Source organism: Etheostoma spectabile, chromosome 9 (genome assembly GCF_008692095.1).
Source record: "Etheostoma spectabile isolate EspeVRDwgs_2016 chromosome 9, UIUC_Espe_1.0, whole genome shotgun sequence".
Lineage (NCBI taxonomy): Eukaryota > Metazoa > Chordata > Actinopteri > Perciformes > Percidae > Etheostoma > Etheostoma spectabile.
The window spans coordinates 19,013,320-19,033,030 of NC_045741.1; the positions used below are offsets into that span (position 1 = coordinate 19,013,320).

The window sequence follows — 19,711 nt, forward strand, 5'->3', positions numbered from 1 at the left end:
ACTTGGATGGAATAAGACATGGAAATAGGTGTGCACACCTGCCGGGCAGTCACGGCAGTCACGTGATCAGGACATGCGGGAGTATTTTCGTGGGCTCTAACAGCCAGTTAGATTAGGAGATATGGATCCTATCAGTGTGTTTGTCCGTACTGGGGATAAGCAGATTGTTTATTTACTCCAGACAGATCTAACAAAGGCACAGAGGACGCTTCTAAATCACAGGATGAGAACAAAACATGCTCCAACAAGAGGCGGCTTTCTGCTTACATTCTGCCAAATCCTCAATTATGTATCCGACACAAAGGACTTAAAATGGCTTATTTATGAAAACAATGCATATTGCAATGTTGATTTAATGTCTGCCATCATGGATCACTATCTTGCAGCATTGACTCTAGATGCCAGGTAAAAGGATGGTTCTAAGGGGTTTGTGGCTGGTTGATTTTGTACAATGGAATCAATTATCTAATAATTAATTTTAAGAGTTTTAAGTTCCATTCAAAGTCCAGACAGTTGCATCGTGCAAGTATCACATACGCAACACTTCAGCATACTCTGTCAATGTTCAAAGGGTTTCTACTCAGTTACATTTACTTTCACACATTCAGTAAATTCAGCATGGAATTGATGCAAAAGCTAAAGTATACTACTGTTGGACAGAGCTGAAGCATGATACTACAGATTCAGGAATATGGTTTTGTGTGTAATGAATCAACCCCCGGACTTTGTTTTTGAGGTTGAATTGATCATTTACATCCCTCTTCTTTTTCCAGTTTTGAGTTTAGAATCAACCAAATATTCAAACATTTGTTTATATAATATGTTATATAATATTGTTTCGGGTCCTTCACTGACAACCATGACACAGATTATTAGACTAAATAATTGTCTCAGTTAAATGTGTCATTACAACTTTTAGATTTTTGCCTGTAGTTGACAAATGACAGACTGATAACACTGCTGAGGTTCTTGTGAATCAGAGTAGACATGAGAGACTTCTGATGTTCTTTCTCACTTAGAAACTGAGAGAAAATAACTGTTAATATGCAACTAAAATCCATCTGGGGTCAACAAGAGTGGGTGAGATTAGTATGGCGGCTTTTAAACCATTAGTGAAAAAGAGATATTAAGTAATGTGGCTTCTCTCACTAATGCATAAATATGGCATATCAGCATTGCAAAATAAACCTTTGATTACCTTCACAACATTTTAAAGAAAAATAAAGCACAAACCAGCTCATAGGGAAGATACACTGAGTGACCAAAACAAAACAGTGATCAGTGTACGTTTCAGTCTGGCTGCTGTGGGCTTAACCATCTTGCACATTTATGAATTAAATCAGGAAATATCTCTCCAAAGATATTAAGAATCTGACCAAGCATTTAATTTTTATTGTGTAACCGTTTTCCATAGAAATAGAATAAGAGTAGAAGTGACATTCCTATTCAAATCACATGATGAGATAGCATGCATGGTCAGAGTTGTACCATTACGCGTACTGCCATCGCAAAGATTTAACGTCCGCATAAACTGACTCGGAGCAAGTTATAGACTCACTGGGGTGAGGTTTTGCGACAAACAAACAGTGGAGTAGTATGAAGCATGGAGAGGTGTCTTTTGTGCAATAAGTTCATTGCCTTGATGCTTAAGAGGAATTTAGGATTGCTAGATTCCATAATTTCTATGGGTGAGCTATTGAATTTGATTTATTAAAAATGTGACACACTTTATGGCCCGACTGAAGTGTGTAGTCACCATTAGAACTAACAATTGTCATTTTCTCTTGAACTGGTCAAATGACCCCAGCAAACAGTTTATGGATTATTTTACTCTCCTTCTATTCCCATGGTTGTGCCACAATGCCTACCTGTAGACTGGCTGCATCTCTCTTGCGATGCCTATGACCGCTTCTGGAGGAAACTGGTCAAATTCTTGGAAAAGGTCCCTGATGTTGGTCCTGTATTTCAGGTCCAGGTCAAGCTGCACTATGCGCGTCAGACCTGAAAGAAGAGCATAACACATTGACAAGGCAACATCAAATTGTAAAAAAACAAAAACAGATTAGACAAGATTATTCTAAACGCTTAAACTGATTACCGATTGTCAAAGAATAAGCAACCTCTGTCTGCTCCATGTGAGTGAATGATGAATTATCACTCATTTTTAACAAAGTTGAATAAATTACAAAAAAAATAGTTCTCCACTTTTAAAATCCTCCCATGGAGATGAACTTCTGAGTTAACTGTGCATGTAGGTTGAATTACTAGAACATCATCTAGTGATTAAATAACCACTTTTAAAAAAGTCCTTCCAGGAATACACAGTGAGAAGAAAATAGGAGCAAAGAGTCTTGAGAAGCTTAACACATGACCTAAACAAAAGAAGTTTCATGAAAATATCTATAATTTGTGGGGGAAAATGTATAGAAAGTTGAGCTAGACTATAAAAAAAGTGCATGTTTGCCAGTTGTGAGCAAACACACAGTAAAAGAACACAGTTGTTTGCAGATGAAATGGTAACAGCAGTATCCAGGATATTCAGACCCTCGCCGTTCATTGTTTCAGCTTCCTATGTTTTGCTGGTAGGCATGGTGATGAAAGGATTGGGAAATACTCAGGAATAGTGTGCCAGGGGCACAACATGATTATTGTACTGATGAAAACACTTGTCAGCTCTAGACGAACTGTCAAAGATGACGGCCTCTAGTTTGAGGGCAGTAAACATTTTGGTTGGTTTGACAGCAACTGCAGTATTGGTACAACTGGTGCTAAATTAACTTAAAAGATGAGAGTTAGGCCTAAAAATAATAAGCTACATGGTCCTTAGAAGTGCAATTCAACATGATTTCAGATCTGTTCAGAGCCTTGTTGAGATCCAGGAGCCAGTGTATTATGTATGAGATAATTGTACTGTAATTACAGCTGCACAAACTGTGTACTATATTTACAGAGGGAAAACGTGTTCATCATCCATCCAGTAGGCAAACAAGAAATATCTATTAAAAGGAAAATAAAGAGGCTAAACTTCAAAAATAAAACATAATTACCTACTTATTCAGTTCATGTGTAAACAAGGCAGGGCAAATTGAATTTCACCTTCATCTTCATTCAGCATGTGAGCTGTACATTTGCTTCTCTAATCTTGAACCTAAGGTCCCATCTTGATGCTGTACGGTTTTTCAACAAGTTTCGTGATGTACATCAATGGTACTTTAAAGTAATTAGAAAACATCACAACAATCATGTCTTGCTTCTATAATTTTGTCCAGTAAAAAAAAAAAAAAATTGCTTGTAGGTTTAAAAGTTAAATTAACTTAAAAAAGCTAATTAGTGGAAAAAACTGTTTAATCACTCTAATTGTGTGCTAGTGTCATTCTATTGGGGTAAAAATAGAACGCTGTCCTGGGCAGGACTGTATTCAAAAGGGGCCAAGAAGGAAAAACAACTTTTGCCCCAGTTTGCGCTACAAAGACATTTTTATGCCAGTATCTGTTGAAACAAGTGATGGAAAAAGAAGACTCAGCAGTGGCGCAGTGATTTTCTGTGCTCTCCAAACAAGGAAGTTGCCATCACAATGCCTTCGTGTACTGTGGCAACAGAGAGGGGCTAGGACCAGTAATCTCTGAGTGGTCAACGCTGTTTCTTTGTACTAACAGGGCTTAACTAGTGGGAGAATAACAGGAAGAGAGTCTGATGTTGTTACAACAGTGTGATGTGGTAGGTTTGACGTGAGATCAATGACTCAACACAAAGTTCTGTGGAGTTTAAAATAGGGCAGAGTTTGATCACGGGATGTTATTGTTTCATTAAAAAGCTCATTACAATGTATTACAGGACACTGAAGTTGCTTGTTGCACTTTATCACATCATAAATCTACTAAAGCTAAAGCTGCCTGTGTTGAGATTAAGCACAGATTACATTTTGGTTTCCTTTGAGGTAGGTAAAGTAGCAGTAGTTCTATTTAAAAGTCCTCTTTTGGTTACATATATTTTTATTTATTTGAACAGAACCTACGGACCCTTTTTCCTTTGTAGTTTGCCTCTGTGTTTGTAATATTCTATGTTCCTTATAAATAAAATAACATTCTTTAACTAATTCTTCATTTTTGAATAACCGTTTTGTTTTGAGGTGATGAAAGAAGTTGGTTATAATGCCACATCTGTTATAAATTGTCTGCCTTCATAACAAGAGGGACATCTGACATGCAAAAGAATGGCTTGTACGTGTATCGTTAGTAAAAGTTGTACTAATGCTCACAGTGATAAAACCCATTTTTTAAAACAGCACATGTCCATTTCAAAACCCTTTCATGAAAAACAGAAAAATAGTGATCTTAAACTGTGTGAGATTATTTAGTAGCTGTCAATTAGTGTATGTATACTTCAGGCTTGACAGCTTTCCGTTTATAGAAAGCTGGGTATGAGCCTGAGGAGACAGAGAGAGAGAGAGAGAGAAAGAAAAATTGACAGAAGGTGCATTTCTCTTATTTGCATCTCATTCTCTTCATTTCCTCTCAGCAGAAATTAAAAGTGAAGAAGAAGCAACAGGTTTTTAATGGTCAAATGAAACTTCCTACACAGGCGATTGTCTTTCTGTAGTGCTGCTGGTCACTTTTGATTGGTGCACAGTTGTACCGTATTATTGTCAATTCTAGGTATTGTAAGGATAAAGAACATAGACAAACGAAATGGATAAGTAGAAATAAAGGAGGTTAAATTAAATCTTGGCCAGGTGTGTGGGGGTTGTGAATGTATTGTGTTGTTAGGGTGGCTAAGAGCTCGCCTGAGGCTCTGGTTAGATCAGAGTAAACCTCAATTCAGCAACGAAACAACAGAGACACTGTTATCCAACATCCCTTTTTTTTCCAGGAAAGAAGTAGGTCAACCTCATTATGCCCTAATATCAGTCTTCATATGAGCACTTATGGCCTGTTTGTAAGGGGCATTGTTGTCTGCTTTCACAAACATTCGCTACAGCTTGAAATTAATTCTCACCCTCATTATGTATGCAAAAATGTACGTGTTTCTACTGCAATAATAAACTGTCCACGGCTGTTTGCAGTGAACAGGGAAAAACAAGTCTCAAGCACTGGTTATAAAATGCTCTAGGAATGTGAAGAGAAAACATAAGCTTTGAATCGTGAATTTATCGTCAGTTACAATATTTGTTATTATGTTATTAATATTGTATTTTGTATTTAATCAGTAGAATCCTTTTTAATATTAAGTTGATTTTTCAGTTAAGGATATTAAAAAAAATAATAAGCAATAATAAGTGAAACTTACTCTTTTTCAGTATGATGTTGTAGTTTTAAAACATTAACTAAACCTTATGGAAATATGCAGGCCTCTTGACCATTAAAAGTAAAACCATTGGCCGTCACTTCATTAATCAAGAAACCATAAACACATCTGCTGCAGTTACATGGGTGACAGAATAGTCTATGCCCTTTGCGTTCTACTTCCGGGATTGCTCCAGTGTTGCAGGAAATTCCGCCGGATGCATGTATTTTCCATTTCCTTCCGCTTTCTTTATGTTGGAATTTTAAATTTGGTGGATTTATGAGGACTATTGTTGGCTGGTCCTCAGATCTCTGCAGGGTAAATTGAGACAGCTAACTAGACTATCTGTCCAATCTGAGTTTTCTCTTGCACAACTATTTTGCAGAGGCTCTGAATGTAGTTTAGCACCGCCCATGACAAATCTGATTGGTTTAAAGAAATGCCATTAAACCAGAGCACGTTTTCCTCCCAACCCTGAATGCTGCGTGGAGTAGCCAGACTCTCTTTCAGCGCAATTGGAGAAGGGTCTGTCAAAGCGAGACTAGCGACAGTATGACTAGCTAGCTAAGCCACGCTAAGACACTTGTCCAATCAACAAAGACTGTTTCAATTGAATGAAAATGATAGAATTCCTATTTTTCACAACTTTTTTGGTTTTGTTTTTGGAAACCTTGAATCAAAGTAGAGAGTTTCTGTCTGATATGTTATTAAGAGTCATTGCAGATTAGAGTAGTCAGAGGAAGTCAGGATATATAAATTTAGCTCCAGCGCTAAACACTCCACCATTGCACTAATGTTCAGCCCTGGCATGTTATGTTATATCAATAAATCCATGGGGAATAGTTATCACCTCTGGAGACACAGGTATGTTTCTGCTGTTTCATCTTGGAATTTCACTAGGAGGTGAAACAGATGGCTGCCGAGGGGTAAATAAAGATAGAAACTAAAAACTAGTGCAATAAATTAGCATTTTTGACATCCTCCTTGACTACCTTGCTTCCAGGTATCTTGTTTTTTTTTTTTTACTTTAACAAAGCAATTCACACATCAGCAGTGCCACTTTTACCTGAGGCGGAAAATAGAGATTGTAAGAGAGACTCAAGTCCCAGCATGTTGAGACCTCTAGAGGGGATGGAACATGGAGCACTTCTCTACGTACAAAAACAGTGTTTCTTAGGAACCTTATCATTTCCATTGTGCAATTTTATTTTTCATCCTTAAGGACAGATCAAGGAAATAGAGTCCTCTTTATAAAGCCATTTGTCTATTTACCATTTACTTTACTTTTAACATTGTCACATATACAGTAGGCTATATAACATATTTATATTTAAATATCTTTCTTTAGCAAAGATATTGTGATATATTATTGACAGCTGTTGTGCAATATATAATAGCTATTTAGCTTATCCTTTTAAAAATACAGTCTCGAATAAAATAGATTGTTTAATGACAAAAATGTCAATAGGCCTAGTAAAAATAAAATACAGACCTCCCTCCCTTTTATTTCCTATTACTATCGAGCAAACACTTTTATATTCAGACTGTGTAGCTGAATTAACACAAATGCTGACATTTCAACTTTTCCCTTCTCTTTTGACAACAGAATTAAACTTGCTGAAATCACGTCTCCTACTTTGCAAGTTAAAGGATGTTAAATGTCCAGCTCTCCCACTTGCAGCTGCTATTTGTTTATCTGGATATCACATTTGTTTCACTGTCTTTAATCATAAATTATGTTCTGTCTGCTGTGAGGCTCGCTGAATGAAGAGTTTCAGGTAAAATAATACATCCCCAATCTTTCAATGTTAGGACAACCACATTATGCCCTTTATAGATAAAAAGGATTCTTTAAATAGAAATGTGGGACCACTTGGACCGAAAGCAGACGGGTGGCACATGTCGTTAATCAATAAATGTTGAGTTCTCAAGGGACTTTATTTCTGTGTTTGTAGAGGTACAGAGCAAAGCCTGTAACGATCATGTTGGACGCAAATATGTAGCCTGTGTTTTCTCTGCTGGGATCTAAACTCTCCAGTCTCTGGAGACCAAATTGGCCAAAGTAGGAAACATGTCAATCTAGGGCCCAGTTGCCGATTTTGAAGTTGTTTACAAAGATCTCCACAGGGCCTTTGATCTAGCGGATGTGTAGCAGCAGCTGAGCCTCCTCCTTCTTATATGTACCGGCCAGTTTGAGTTCCACTCCGCTGTGGTCGATGAGTGTCCCGTTAAGTCGGTTGCTCAAGGGTTCAAAGGCAGTGATGCAGAGCATAGTCGGCTGTTTCTTGCCCAGATACTCATAGGATCCCCTCAAGAGAGAGTTCTTAGCAAATACACCACCAGGGCCTGGTAATTTGGAGAGTGGCTCCTGCATTGTCTCCACTGGACTCTGACCACTTGGGCAATTATCAGCTCCACAGAGAGGGGGTTTCCCTGTCCAGCTCCTATCGGATCTGCAGGTCCTATGTTCCGATCCTCCAGCCAAGTAGAAGCCATGCTGACATGCATAGATCAGCGTGTAGCCAAGGGATGGCAGTTCAATAGCTCTCACATCTGACTGGGGTGACAGCTCTGGCTGACTGCAGTGGTGGGCAATGCATTCCGGTGAAAACCACCCCAAGTGAGGTTTGGCAGACAAGAAAACCACACACACCCATTTTGTCATTTAACAGCGACGAATGGTAAAGAAAGTTGTTCTTATAAGTTGTTCTAACATTTAAATAAATAATTTAAATATAATCATATGATCTTAATAAACAAGCATTTCTTTCATCTTTAATTTTGTACTTTTTTTTTTTTTTTAAGATAAAATACTGTTTCAGTTGCATATTGGATAAGAGGACACATTTGCTGTTTTGCAGTTCATCTAAATAAGGGAATCATTTCATTCTAGTGAATCTAAAATCAAAAATCATACTGAATTGTGAGTTGAGTGTATCGTTACATCCCTACTGAGTATTGTAAATAGCATACTTAGATGTGCTAAAAAAATCCTTAAAGAAAACCTGAGTTTGACCACAGCCTTCAAATGTGGACATGCAGCATCGTTTAGTGGTGGAAAGCTAATGAATGAAGAAATTTAGCTTGCAGATCACGCAGATGATTGGGATACCCAGTACTACAGTGTAGGGCTGCACGATTATGGCCAAAATGATAATCGCGATTGTTTTGATCAAAATTTTGATCGCGATTATTCTCACGATTATTTGTTGATTTTAACCAAACAAATTTATTGCACATAGGCTATTTATAAAACTGCGAGAGGGAGTGTGATGGACGCTACTCACAGAGAGACGGCTGATCATTTGAACGGGTCCAGCACGGGTCGAACGGCGGATACACACGTCGTGTGTATAAAACGTCTGTATCTTCACTGCGCTGCATTTTTATGAACTATGATATTCTGGCCATGGTCCAGGCTACGGTCGCCAGCTCCGTCTCACGCTGTTACTCTACCAACTGAAGTTAGTTGCTTCAAAAACTTCTGTTTCTTCGCCGTAGCGGCCGCGATAACATGTACCCCGGAAACACTGTTACAAATACAGGTTTGCCCCCTCATACTTAACAATATACAGCTGTGTTAATGAAAAATTAAAACTGTAGACATATATCAGAAGTGTGGACCGGCGGCCGCTGTGTGGCGGGGCGCGGAGAGTAGAGAGAGAGAGTAGGACAGAGAGCGTAGAAAGATCCAACACAGGCACGGCTTTACAGACGAAATGGGTCATGTACAAAATTAAACCGTATCCATATAAACAGCATTGCAGCGGATGCGAGGACATTAGTACCGGTGCGTCCTAGAAGAGCTAACTGCTAACAGACCGCTACTAGCTAACAGCTAACAACGCTGACTAGCACTGGTCCCTGCTGTTGTCTGAAAAAACACAAATGGGACAAGTTTGCGTTTAAGGTAAACTGTAAACCTTGAGACTGACGTATTACCGACTGCTATCTGTTGAGTTTTTCCTCACGCTACTCTGTCCTCTGACTGCTACATCTAGAAACTTAGCTGCACGGGTGTGCAGTGAACTACTCTGACTGGCTCATGAGCAGACGGCTTATGGACGGAGATGGGCTTTGCAAAAAACCCGGAGCGTTCTATGAAATGACGCTTTATAAAATAATCGCTCGATCACGCAAATTTGATCGTGGGAAGTCCAAATCGTGATCGCGATTAAATTTGATTAATTGTGCAGCCCTACTACATGTTTATGAAAACAGTTCGCTTTGCTTCAGAGTGGAAAACACACATCACTACATCCACTGTTCATGATTTGTCAACCCCATTTAAATGTTATTTATTATTATGCCTAAATCACAACATTAAATAAACTTCAAAGAACAAAATGTTTATGATCTAAAGTTTTCACATTGTACTAGTGACGGCCAAATGAAGCTTCATGAACCAGTGTCTTTGTTTTCTGAACCCACTAGATGGTGCTCTCTGTTCAACACTTGGTTGACAATACACTGAATTGCAACGTCTTAGGCCTTGCTCTCAAAACCAAGAGCGCCATCTAGTGGGCTCAGAAAATAAAGACACTGGTTCATGAAGCTTCATTTGGCCGTCACTACATTGTACCCATTGTGCACCCTGAGTTAAAGTTTCAAAACCTAAAATAGGATGGTGGCTCTGCTGTCTGTAAGACAGAGACTTCAGTTTCATATCTGTGCCTCTGGGGACTACTGATTTCAAAGCCCAGTGTTTTGGGTCATTTGTGGACTGATGCCCCACGCAGCACATCCACTAGTGAACCACAACAGAGCAGATCGCCATTGGTCAGCCCCAACACAGAGGGCACTAATGAGGGCATCAATGACAAAACACATCCTTTCTGCCAGAGACACATATCTCAAAACCTCTGCAAATCTACATCTATACAAAAAATATGCTTCAGTGATTAAAATTACAGCAAGTCATCAACACCTATTAGAGGTATTTGGACGCTACAGAGTTGATTTAATTAGACAATAATGGATCTGTCATAGCTCTAAATCTAAGTTAAATCTGTGGTTATTTAATGGACAAAGAAATGTGACAAGATGTATTCTTCTTACTTTCAGGCATGATGTGATGCATGGCAACAGAGAGGAAGAAGATGGCGTCGCTGTAGTAAGCCCCAGAGCCAGCGCTGAAGTGCTTCTGCATGGCCTCCACAATAGGGAACAGCTTTTGTGTGAGAGCCACCACGTCATGGAACAACACCTGCAGATCAACACAGTGGAATCATGTGAGTACGACAAAATACCAACTGCAGTAGAGCTGTGAAATATGAGGAACCACTACAGATTTGTTTGAACATGTTGGTAGGTACATATAAATCTCTGACTTGACCATAAACATGTAAAGTGCACTACAGACAACAACTTGTCTCGTGCAACCTCTCAAAAAAGCTTTGATTTGTCCACAATTAGTGAAAGAACCATGTTGTCTTAAGGAAGAGAAAAATGTATAAAAGGGTAAACAACAAATGTTTTTGTAACACACCAGCCTTAAAAGGTATTATGATATATCATATGATGGTCAGACACTCTCATTGATCTACAACCCAAATTCCATTAAACGCTGTCTTCTTGTGTCCGAGTTTCCTGCCTCTCAGTGTTCCTCCTCGGAGCTTTAAATCACATGGCAACTGTGAGGCAGCAGTCTTTGCTCTGATCATGTACAGTAGATATATCTACAGATTACTGAAAGAGGATTTTTTGTATATTAAGTACTGATTATCATTAAAGCTTTACTGCAGGAGGAAAAAAAGTAATGTTTTGGTTTCTGAGAAAAATCTGGCCTTTTCTGGTTCAGCCTGACATCAGTAGGTGTGCATGTTAAAGGCTTCAGATAAAACCTGGACAATATGGCTGTCGTATTATGAATCAGGCCCATGTGCCTCGACAGCCAAACACCATTTAATGATCTCTTGCAGATTAACATAAGCCCTCTGTCGTTTGTGGGAATCAGTGCTGTCTCTGGACTGCTGTTGGTAATGATGTAATGGCACATAAATCACTGCCGTGGGTAGAATTAGTGGTTTTACTATAAATAATTCTCACTAACTGGGACTGCAATGGACAGTTTGGATTTCACAGCAATGTATATTGCCTTGGTAAAACAGGATCAACAACAACTATGGATAGAGGAAATTAGTTAAGGACAGACAAACCTATTTCCCTCTTTTATGGCATGTATATTTCTGAAAGATTCTTATATATATATATATATATATATATTTTAGAAATTGTTTTGTATGGCTTCCCATTCCATTCCACAAAAAAAGTCAGGTAAACCAAGTTTACTACTTTTCCTAAATGGCCACAATAAATAATGCAACTAGTTCTTAAAAATAGATTGCTAACAGAGTGTGATTTGCTCAACAATTGAATACTAGAAATTAGTTTATACAAAAGACTGTGTGTCTTTTGAGGTTATTTTCAATTTTATTCTTTAGTTGGATGAGAACTAAAAAACATCTAAATGGGGAAAGCTTGCCATTTGAGCAGCTATGATTGCATTTGTTCTTGTACCTTGCACAAGAAGACCAAGTTATACTGTATATTCATCTGTGCCACGTAAAGAGTTACTTTTAGATGCTTTAAAAGGTCCAATATGTAATATGTTAATATGTTTCCTGTAATAACACCCAAAATGATCCCAATGTGCCATCAGATATTAAGGAAAAATGCGTGTTGCCAGCATTTAACATTAGCTACTCCGCTGTGCTGTGAAGTATAGTCAGGTTATGTAAAACAAGCGTCTAGCTAGCATCATTGTTGTGGATGCTGCGGTCTCAGCCTGGCGACCTCTGTGAACTATGAGTCTGGAGAGGAGGGTGCGGGGGAGACAACTCTCTCCAGTATTTTGAATTTGTACTACAGTAACTATTGTAAAAACTAGCTGTCAGTATTACATATTGCACCTTTAAATATGGCCATTACTTGTTTGATTTGCTTGTTTTGACTTAGGAGTTGTGGCTTCTGAGGGAAAAGTTAAAGACCCTCCCTCCTATAGAAGTTGAACACAAATTATTTATCAGCCTGTCAGAAACATCTGTTGATTGTTTTAGACACAGAAAGGGATTTGACTTTTCGCGAAAGGTTGCAATCAACTTAGAAAATTGACTTACAGACTACTGCTGCTTACCATTTAAGGAACTCGCCGACTTATTGGGACTTTAGCTTATTCACTCTATCCCCCAGAGTTAGACAAGTCGATACATACCTTTCTCATCTCCGTGCGTGCTGTAACTCTAACGCCACCAGCATTAGCTTAGCCTAGCAAAAGGTCCTGTAGGTAACTGGTTCCAACTAGCTACTGCTCCGAATAAGTGACAAAATAACTCCAACATGTTCCTATTTACATGTTATGATTTGTATAGTTACAAGGTGTACAAATAACAAGGCCACATGAGACACAGCCATATTCTAACAGCATACTAACTGGGAGCAGAGAGTTCACCTAAACTGCTCAGAGTTGCTCGTTTTCAGTCGGCACAGGTTGGCATCTTTCACATATACACCACCAGTCCGTGTTCGTTCTGAGTCTCCCCTCGACCTCAGTCTGTTCGACATTTTGTCTATCAGCTTCCAAAATGTGTAACTCCTAGTCTATGTATTCTGGCTCAAAAACATATGGTTCTGGATCTTGGTTTGATACCAAGTAAAAATCCTCCGACAAAGTCAGCCATGATTACCAGTCTTGTTCGCTACTAGCTAACTATTCACATATTGGTTTTGAAGTAACTGCGCTAATCACTCCGCCCAAGTAGCAGTGCTTCGCCTATCTGAGAACATAGTTCCCCGTTAGTATAAGGTTAGAATATGGCTGTGTCTCATGTGACCTTGTTATTTGTACACCTTGGGACTATACAAATCACAACATGAGTGCAGTAGCTAGTTGGAACCAGTTACCTGCAGGATCTTTGCTAGGCTAAACTAATGCTGGGTGTGTCAGACAGAGTTACAACATGCACAGAGATGAGAAGGGTATGTATTAACTTGTCTAAGTCTGGGGGATAAGGTGAATAAGCTAAAGTCCCAATAAGTCGGCATGTTCCTTTAAATGTGCAAGAGATCACATTGTTTTTCAGTAGGCATTCCCCACCCCATCCTAGATTTTGACAGGATCACAGATTATTGGACACACTGACAAGCTCAAAGTAGCCCAACATCATTATTTATCCAGTGCTAAAATAAATACTGTTCTGTTATCTAAACTTCTGATACATTTGGCATTCACTGGTGTATTTGGCCAAATAAAATTATTAGCTCACAAACCAAACTAGCTGCACTAAGTTGACTTAAGAGGCTGGACACAATTGGCAGTCATTGGCAAATTGTGCTGGTTTTCAGTCGTTCAAGACATCAGTTCTGAGCAAAATTTCTTTTTTTGACTCTGGGCAGTCTTGCTTCTTATAACTTTTACTGAACAACGGATAATAGGGGGGAAATTGGAATGTCTAAGCCTGTATAAACACACTTAAATACAGAAACAAGCAAACAATAGTATCTTTTTATGATCAATATCGCCGTGGATTGCCTTTGTATAGGCACAAAAATCATACACACATCTTTTAACCAAATCAATAGCACAGGAACAAGATAAAAGTTTACACTCAGGATACAACGTGCCTGTTAGCAGGTCATTAATTTCAGAGGATCTCCATCAAGAGGGGAATATATTTACACTTTGCTCCTTATTAAAAGGTGTGGTTCTGGATCCACATACAGGGTCCCAAGGCCCCCAAAGTCTGACTAAACAGGAGCAAAGCACACTACTCTAGTATGCTGTGTGAATGATGGTCAGAAGTAATGAGCACATAACCTGACAAGCCAGACCCACACATAGACTGTATAATGTTAATAGACAGAGCATGTGTGACGTCACCCAATGGTTTGTGGAAATCTGCTGTGAGTTGTCAAAGTTTGCTGTTACCTGTTATCCTGGTTGCGGATGTGACAATTTAAGAGGGAGGAACCACGTTACGTTACACACTTTCATTGACAATCACATCATAGCCACACCCTAAAACACCCTCTGCTTGATTGCAGATTTTAAAATCAACGAGACCATAATTCAAAAAATTAACATCGTTCTGTGTTGCAGAAGACTTAAAACTAGCAATTGAGACCATAAACTCATTATAAAAATGCTTACTGAGGTTAGAAAACAAATGAGAAGTGGGTCACTTTCTCACACACTTTTACAGAAACTGATCTCCTTTTGCAACTGCACATGTTGCTACCCTGCTGGAATTTAGATAAAATGCAGGTTTAACGCACTTCCCCATTTGAAGCACTTTGCCGAACCGGATGCTTTGTCCATTAATATTATACAGTCTAAGAACCCACATCCAGATGTTGGGTCTGGAAACTCAATAATGGCCGGGCTCAATCCGAGGGGTGGGATAAACGGTTGTCTTTCAAATTCCCTCTGCATGTAAATTCTCTCTGGTTGGTTGTAGCCACAACCAACCAGCGCAACGCTAGTTGATACATAAAACTTTTGCCGTATCTGGTCGGCATCTGGTATTTGACATGACATACTGATGTAACTTTTACGGTTAAGGCTTTGGGGAATGCGTGCCGGGGTGAAGAGAAACAAGAGGAATGTGGCAAAAACATGGAGAGAGTCTTTTAAACCAGCTCTTTTATCTATAACCATGGGAAACATTTGCTGCTTAACAAACAAATTAGAGGAGCTAGGAACCCTTGTCAGGACCCAGAAAATGTACCAGGAGAGCAGCCTGAAAGAGACATGGTTGACAAACAACACGCCTGACTCTCTGATCAGTTCACCGGCTTCAGAACGATACAAGCTGACAGGGACACTACGCAGAAAGAAGGGGGTTCATGCTGCTCGTCAACAACAAGTGGTGTAACCCTAAGCATGCTACTACTAAAGAACAGGTATGCAACAAGGACATTGAACTTTTAGCGGTTAGTTTAAGACCATATTACCTACCCAGGGAGTTCACTGTGGTGGTAGCCATTGTTGTTTACATTCCTCCATCTGCCAAGGCAGAAGCCATTTGTGGCGTGGTACACACCACTATTGCGAGACATAAGGACTAGTACCCAGACGCATTCATTTTTATGTCAGGAGATTTCAACCATGTCAGTCTCTCTGAGACTTTGCCCCCTTTTAAACAGTTTGTTGAGTTGTACAACCAGGAGTGATAAAACGCTGGATCTCTTGTACGCCAGTGTGAAAAATGCATACAAATGTACTGCAGTGCCCCTTCTTGGGCGCTCAGACCACAACATGCTACATCTCTCTCCCTCCAACACCCCAGCTGTCAAGAGACTGCCTTTCATCATCAGAACATCAAAATGCTGGTATCCTGAAGCTGATCAAGCCCTGAAGTTCTGTTTTGAAACTACAGATTGGGATGTATTCTGTGAGGAGTATGGGGACGATACTGATGGCCCAACAAAATGCATTACCCATTACATCAATTTCTGCTATGATGACATCATACCATCCATTACAATTTGTTGCTTCCCTAACAACAACCCATGGATTACCAGTAGCTTCAAGGCCTTGCTAAATCAAAAGAGAAAAGCTTTCAAGGAAGGAGACAGTAATAAAATCAATGAACTTCAAAAAGGTACTGAAAGGGAAGATTAAGGAGGGAAAAGAAGCGTATAGGTTAAAATTAGAACAACAGCTGCAGCAAGATGGAATGAGGCAGGTATGGGCTGGGATGCGGAAGATCACAAAGCAGGCACGAAGCACAAGGGCGGTTCACTGCATGATGGCGAACAGAGTCTGGCTGAATCTCTGAACAGATTCTTCAACCGATTTGACTGCCCCACATCACTCCAGCCTCCCCCACCTGGTCTGCTGACCATCGCTGTTTCCACTCCATCTCCTCCTCCTCTTAAATCAAAATCGACCAAAATTAAAAGTAAAATTTCAGTACGTTGCTCTGTTGTTTGTAAAATGGCGTGCTGTCACGTAGAAGGAAGAAAATGAAAACACATCGTGCTAACTACACCGAGTATTCCCTGCTAGATTTGCACCAAACAGCTTAAACAGGGCAAGTTTTAAATTTGTTTTTAGCCTCTAAACATGCTCGAAATGTCATTACAAGGGCTACCCATGTGCAGTTGTTCCGTCCAAGAAAGAGAGAATTTGAGGCAGTAGTGTGACAGAAAGGCTTAAAGTTATGTTACTTTAGTCAGTGCACATGCCTTGTTATTCCCTGTTTCCGGTGAAGTCCACACTATCGAACACACATTTCTGTCCCATCAACTCAGTTAAATTTGCTGTGTAAACTCAGAGGAAACTGCATATGGGTAGGCACTTTAATGACATTTTGAACATGTTTAGAGGCATGTTAATGTTTTAAATTTGACAATGTAGTGGTAGGTTGCAATCAAAGGTCAAATATTATATTGCATAAAAGTCTAGTCTAATAATGCATGGCAACAGCGCTTTAAAAAAAGAATGTAAAAATCAGAATTGAACCGTGTCACATTTGGAGAATTGTGACACCCCTACAACACACCTCTGATATCATCGCTTTCATCATCTGATATCTCATCTGCTCGTAGTCCCCTTTTCCCACCTCCTACCCCACAGCAGCCCTGCCTATGATTCTTCATCCAGCTCAGGTCAAGAGGATGCTGGGGACTGAAGCCAAGGAAAGCAGTGGGGCGCTGCATCAGTCTAAGGCTACTGAAGACCTGCTCTGCAGAACTATGGGGTATTTAAACCTGTTCAACCTGAGCCTGCGTATAGAAGGTCCAAGGCTGTGGAAAACATCTTGCCGGTCCCGTTCCCAAAGAAAAAGATCCCAACCACCACAATGACAACAGACCTGTAGCGCTCATCTACATGTCATGAAGACGCTTGAGGACTTGTCCTTTTCTACACAGGACTAGTGTGTCAACTCAAATGGACCCTTTACAGTTCGTATATCAGCCTAACATCAGTGTTGATGAATCCCTCATTTTATGCTGGAGAGGGCTTTTACCCATCTGGAACCCTGATGCATCTTTGATGATTACACTTTTGACTCAAGCGCCTTTAATTTATTCAGCCTCGACTGTTAGGGAAGAAGATGGGAAAGATAAGGTGGCTCCCATCACTGGTCCTGTGGTGTTTGGATTATCTATCCTCAGACCACAGTACGCCTAAAGAACAGCGCTCAAGCACTATTTTAGCAGCACTGGGACGTCACAAGGAACTGTGCTGGCTCCGTTCCTGTTTACCATCTACACAGAGGATTTCAACACAACACCGACAGTGCTTCTGCAGACATTCTCAGATGACACGACAGTCATCGACCTATCAGAGGAGGCGATGAGGAGGAGTAGAGAGGAACACAACACTTTGTGAAATGGAGTGCGGACATCACCTCCATCTCAAACCACAAAAAACCAAGGAGGGGTTGTAGACTTCAGGAAGGGGAGGAGGATCAAACCACACAGTCATTATTGGGGCACGAGGTGGATTGGTGGCCAACCCAGTTACCTTTGTGTGCAGCTTGATAGCAACTGGACTGGAAGGGGCATATGGAGGCGGTAGAGGCTAAGGTCATTTAATGTCTGCCAACCCTTGCTCTCCAGTGTCTCACATAGTGGTGGCCAGTGCTCTTTTTTATAGTATAGGAAGTCCTTCATACCAGTGCTATATGACTCTATAGGTGCACAAAAAAAACCTTTCCTTCATTAATTTTAACTTATTGGTATGGATATATTGATTAATGTGTGGTGTTATGTCTGTCTTGAAGCTGCTGTGACACTGATTTCCTGCAAAGGATTAATAAATGATCTCATTACATCACATGTATACAACATTCAGGTGTTCTCCAATGGAAAAACTTACATTGCCTGTGTTTGTAAAATTGGAGTGCTGTCAGTAGGAAGAAAAATGAAAACAATCAGTGCTAACTACACCGAGTTATCCTCCTGCTAGATTTTGCACCAAACAGGCTTAAACAGGGCAAGTTTTAAATTTGTTTTTAGCCTCTAAACATGCTCGAAATGTCATTACAAGTGCCTACCCATGTGCAGTTGTTCCGTCCAAGTGAACAGAGAGAATTTGAGTGCAGTAGATGTGACAGAAAGGCTTAAAAGTTATGTTACTTTAGTCAGTGCACATGCCTCTGTTTATTCCCTGTTTTCCGGTGAAGTCCACACTAATCGAAACACACATTTCTGTCCCATCAACTGCAGTTAAATTCGCTGTGTAAACTCAGAAGGAATAACTGCATATGGGTAGGCACTTTTAATGACATTTTGAACATGTTTAGAGGCATGTTTAATGTTTTAAATTTGACAATGTAGTGGTAGGTTGCAATCAAAGGTCAAATATTATATTGCATAAAAGTCTAGTCTAATAATTGCATGGCAACATGCGCTTTAAAAAAAAGAATGTAAAAATCGAGAATTGAACCGTGTCACAATTTGGAGAATTGTGACACCCCTACAACACACCTCTGATATCATCTGCTTTCATCATCTGATATCTCATCTGCTCGTAGTCCCCTTTTCCCACCTCCTACCCCACCAGCAGCCCTGCCTATGATTCTTCATCCAGCTCAGGTCAAGAGGATGCTGGGCGGACTGAAGCCAAGGAAAGCAGTGGGGCCGGATGACATCAGTCTAAGGCTACTGAAGACCTGCTCTGCAGAACTATGGGGTATTTAAACCTGTTCAACCTGAGCCTGCGTTTATAGAAGGTCCCAAGGCTGTGGAAAACATCTTGCCTGGTCCCTGTCCCAAAGAAAAATGATCCCAACCACCACAATGACAACAGACCTGTAGCGCTCATCTCACATGTCATGAAGACGCTTGAGAGACTTGTCCTTTTCTACATCAGGACTAGTGTGTCAACTCAAATGGACCCTTTACAGTTCGTATATCAGCCTAACATCAGTGTTGATGAATCCCTCATTTATATGCTGGAGAGGGCTTTTACACATCTGGAACCCCTGATGCATCTTTGATGATTACACTTTTTGACTCAAGCGCCTTTAATATTATTCAGCCTCGACTGTTAGGGAAGAAGATGGGAAAGATAAAGGTGGCTCCATCACTGGTCCTGTGGTGTTTGGATTATCTATCCCTCAGACCACAGTACGCCTAAAGAACAGCGTCTCAAGCACTATTTTTAGCAGCACTGGGACGTCACAAGGAACTGTGCTGGCTCCGTTCCTGTTTACCATCTACACAGAGGATTTTCAACACAACACCGACAGATGCTTCTTGCAGACATTCTCAGATGACACGACAGTCATCGACCTTATCAGAGGAGGCGATGAGGAGGAGTAGAGAGGAACACAACAACTTTGTGAAATGGAGTGCGGACAATCACCTCCATCTCAATACCACAAAAAACCAAGGAGGCGGTTGTAGACTTCAGGAAGGGGGGAGGAGGATCAAACCAACACCAGTCATTATTGGGGCACCGAGGTGGAGTTGGTGG

The 19,711-nt window shown here is 40.2% G+C and overlaps 1 protein-coding gene across 1 annotated transcript in view; it reads right to left on the bottom strand.

The window, feature by feature from the left end:
- The window catches only part of xxylt1 (xyloside xylosyltransferase 1), a 38,427-nt gene that overhangs the window by 11,475 nt on the left and 7,241 nt on the right, over nt 1–19,711 (bottom strand). Inside the window, exons 3-4 of the mRNA XM_032527054.1 lie at nt 10,342–10,489; nt 1,869–2,001 (exon numbers count right to left, since the gene is read on the bottom strand). Coding sequence (XP_032382945.1) covers nt 1,869–2,001; nt 10,342–10,489 — 281 coding nt within the window. The remainder of the gene's footprint in view (nt 1–1,868; nt 2,002–10,341; nt 10,490–19,711) is intronic.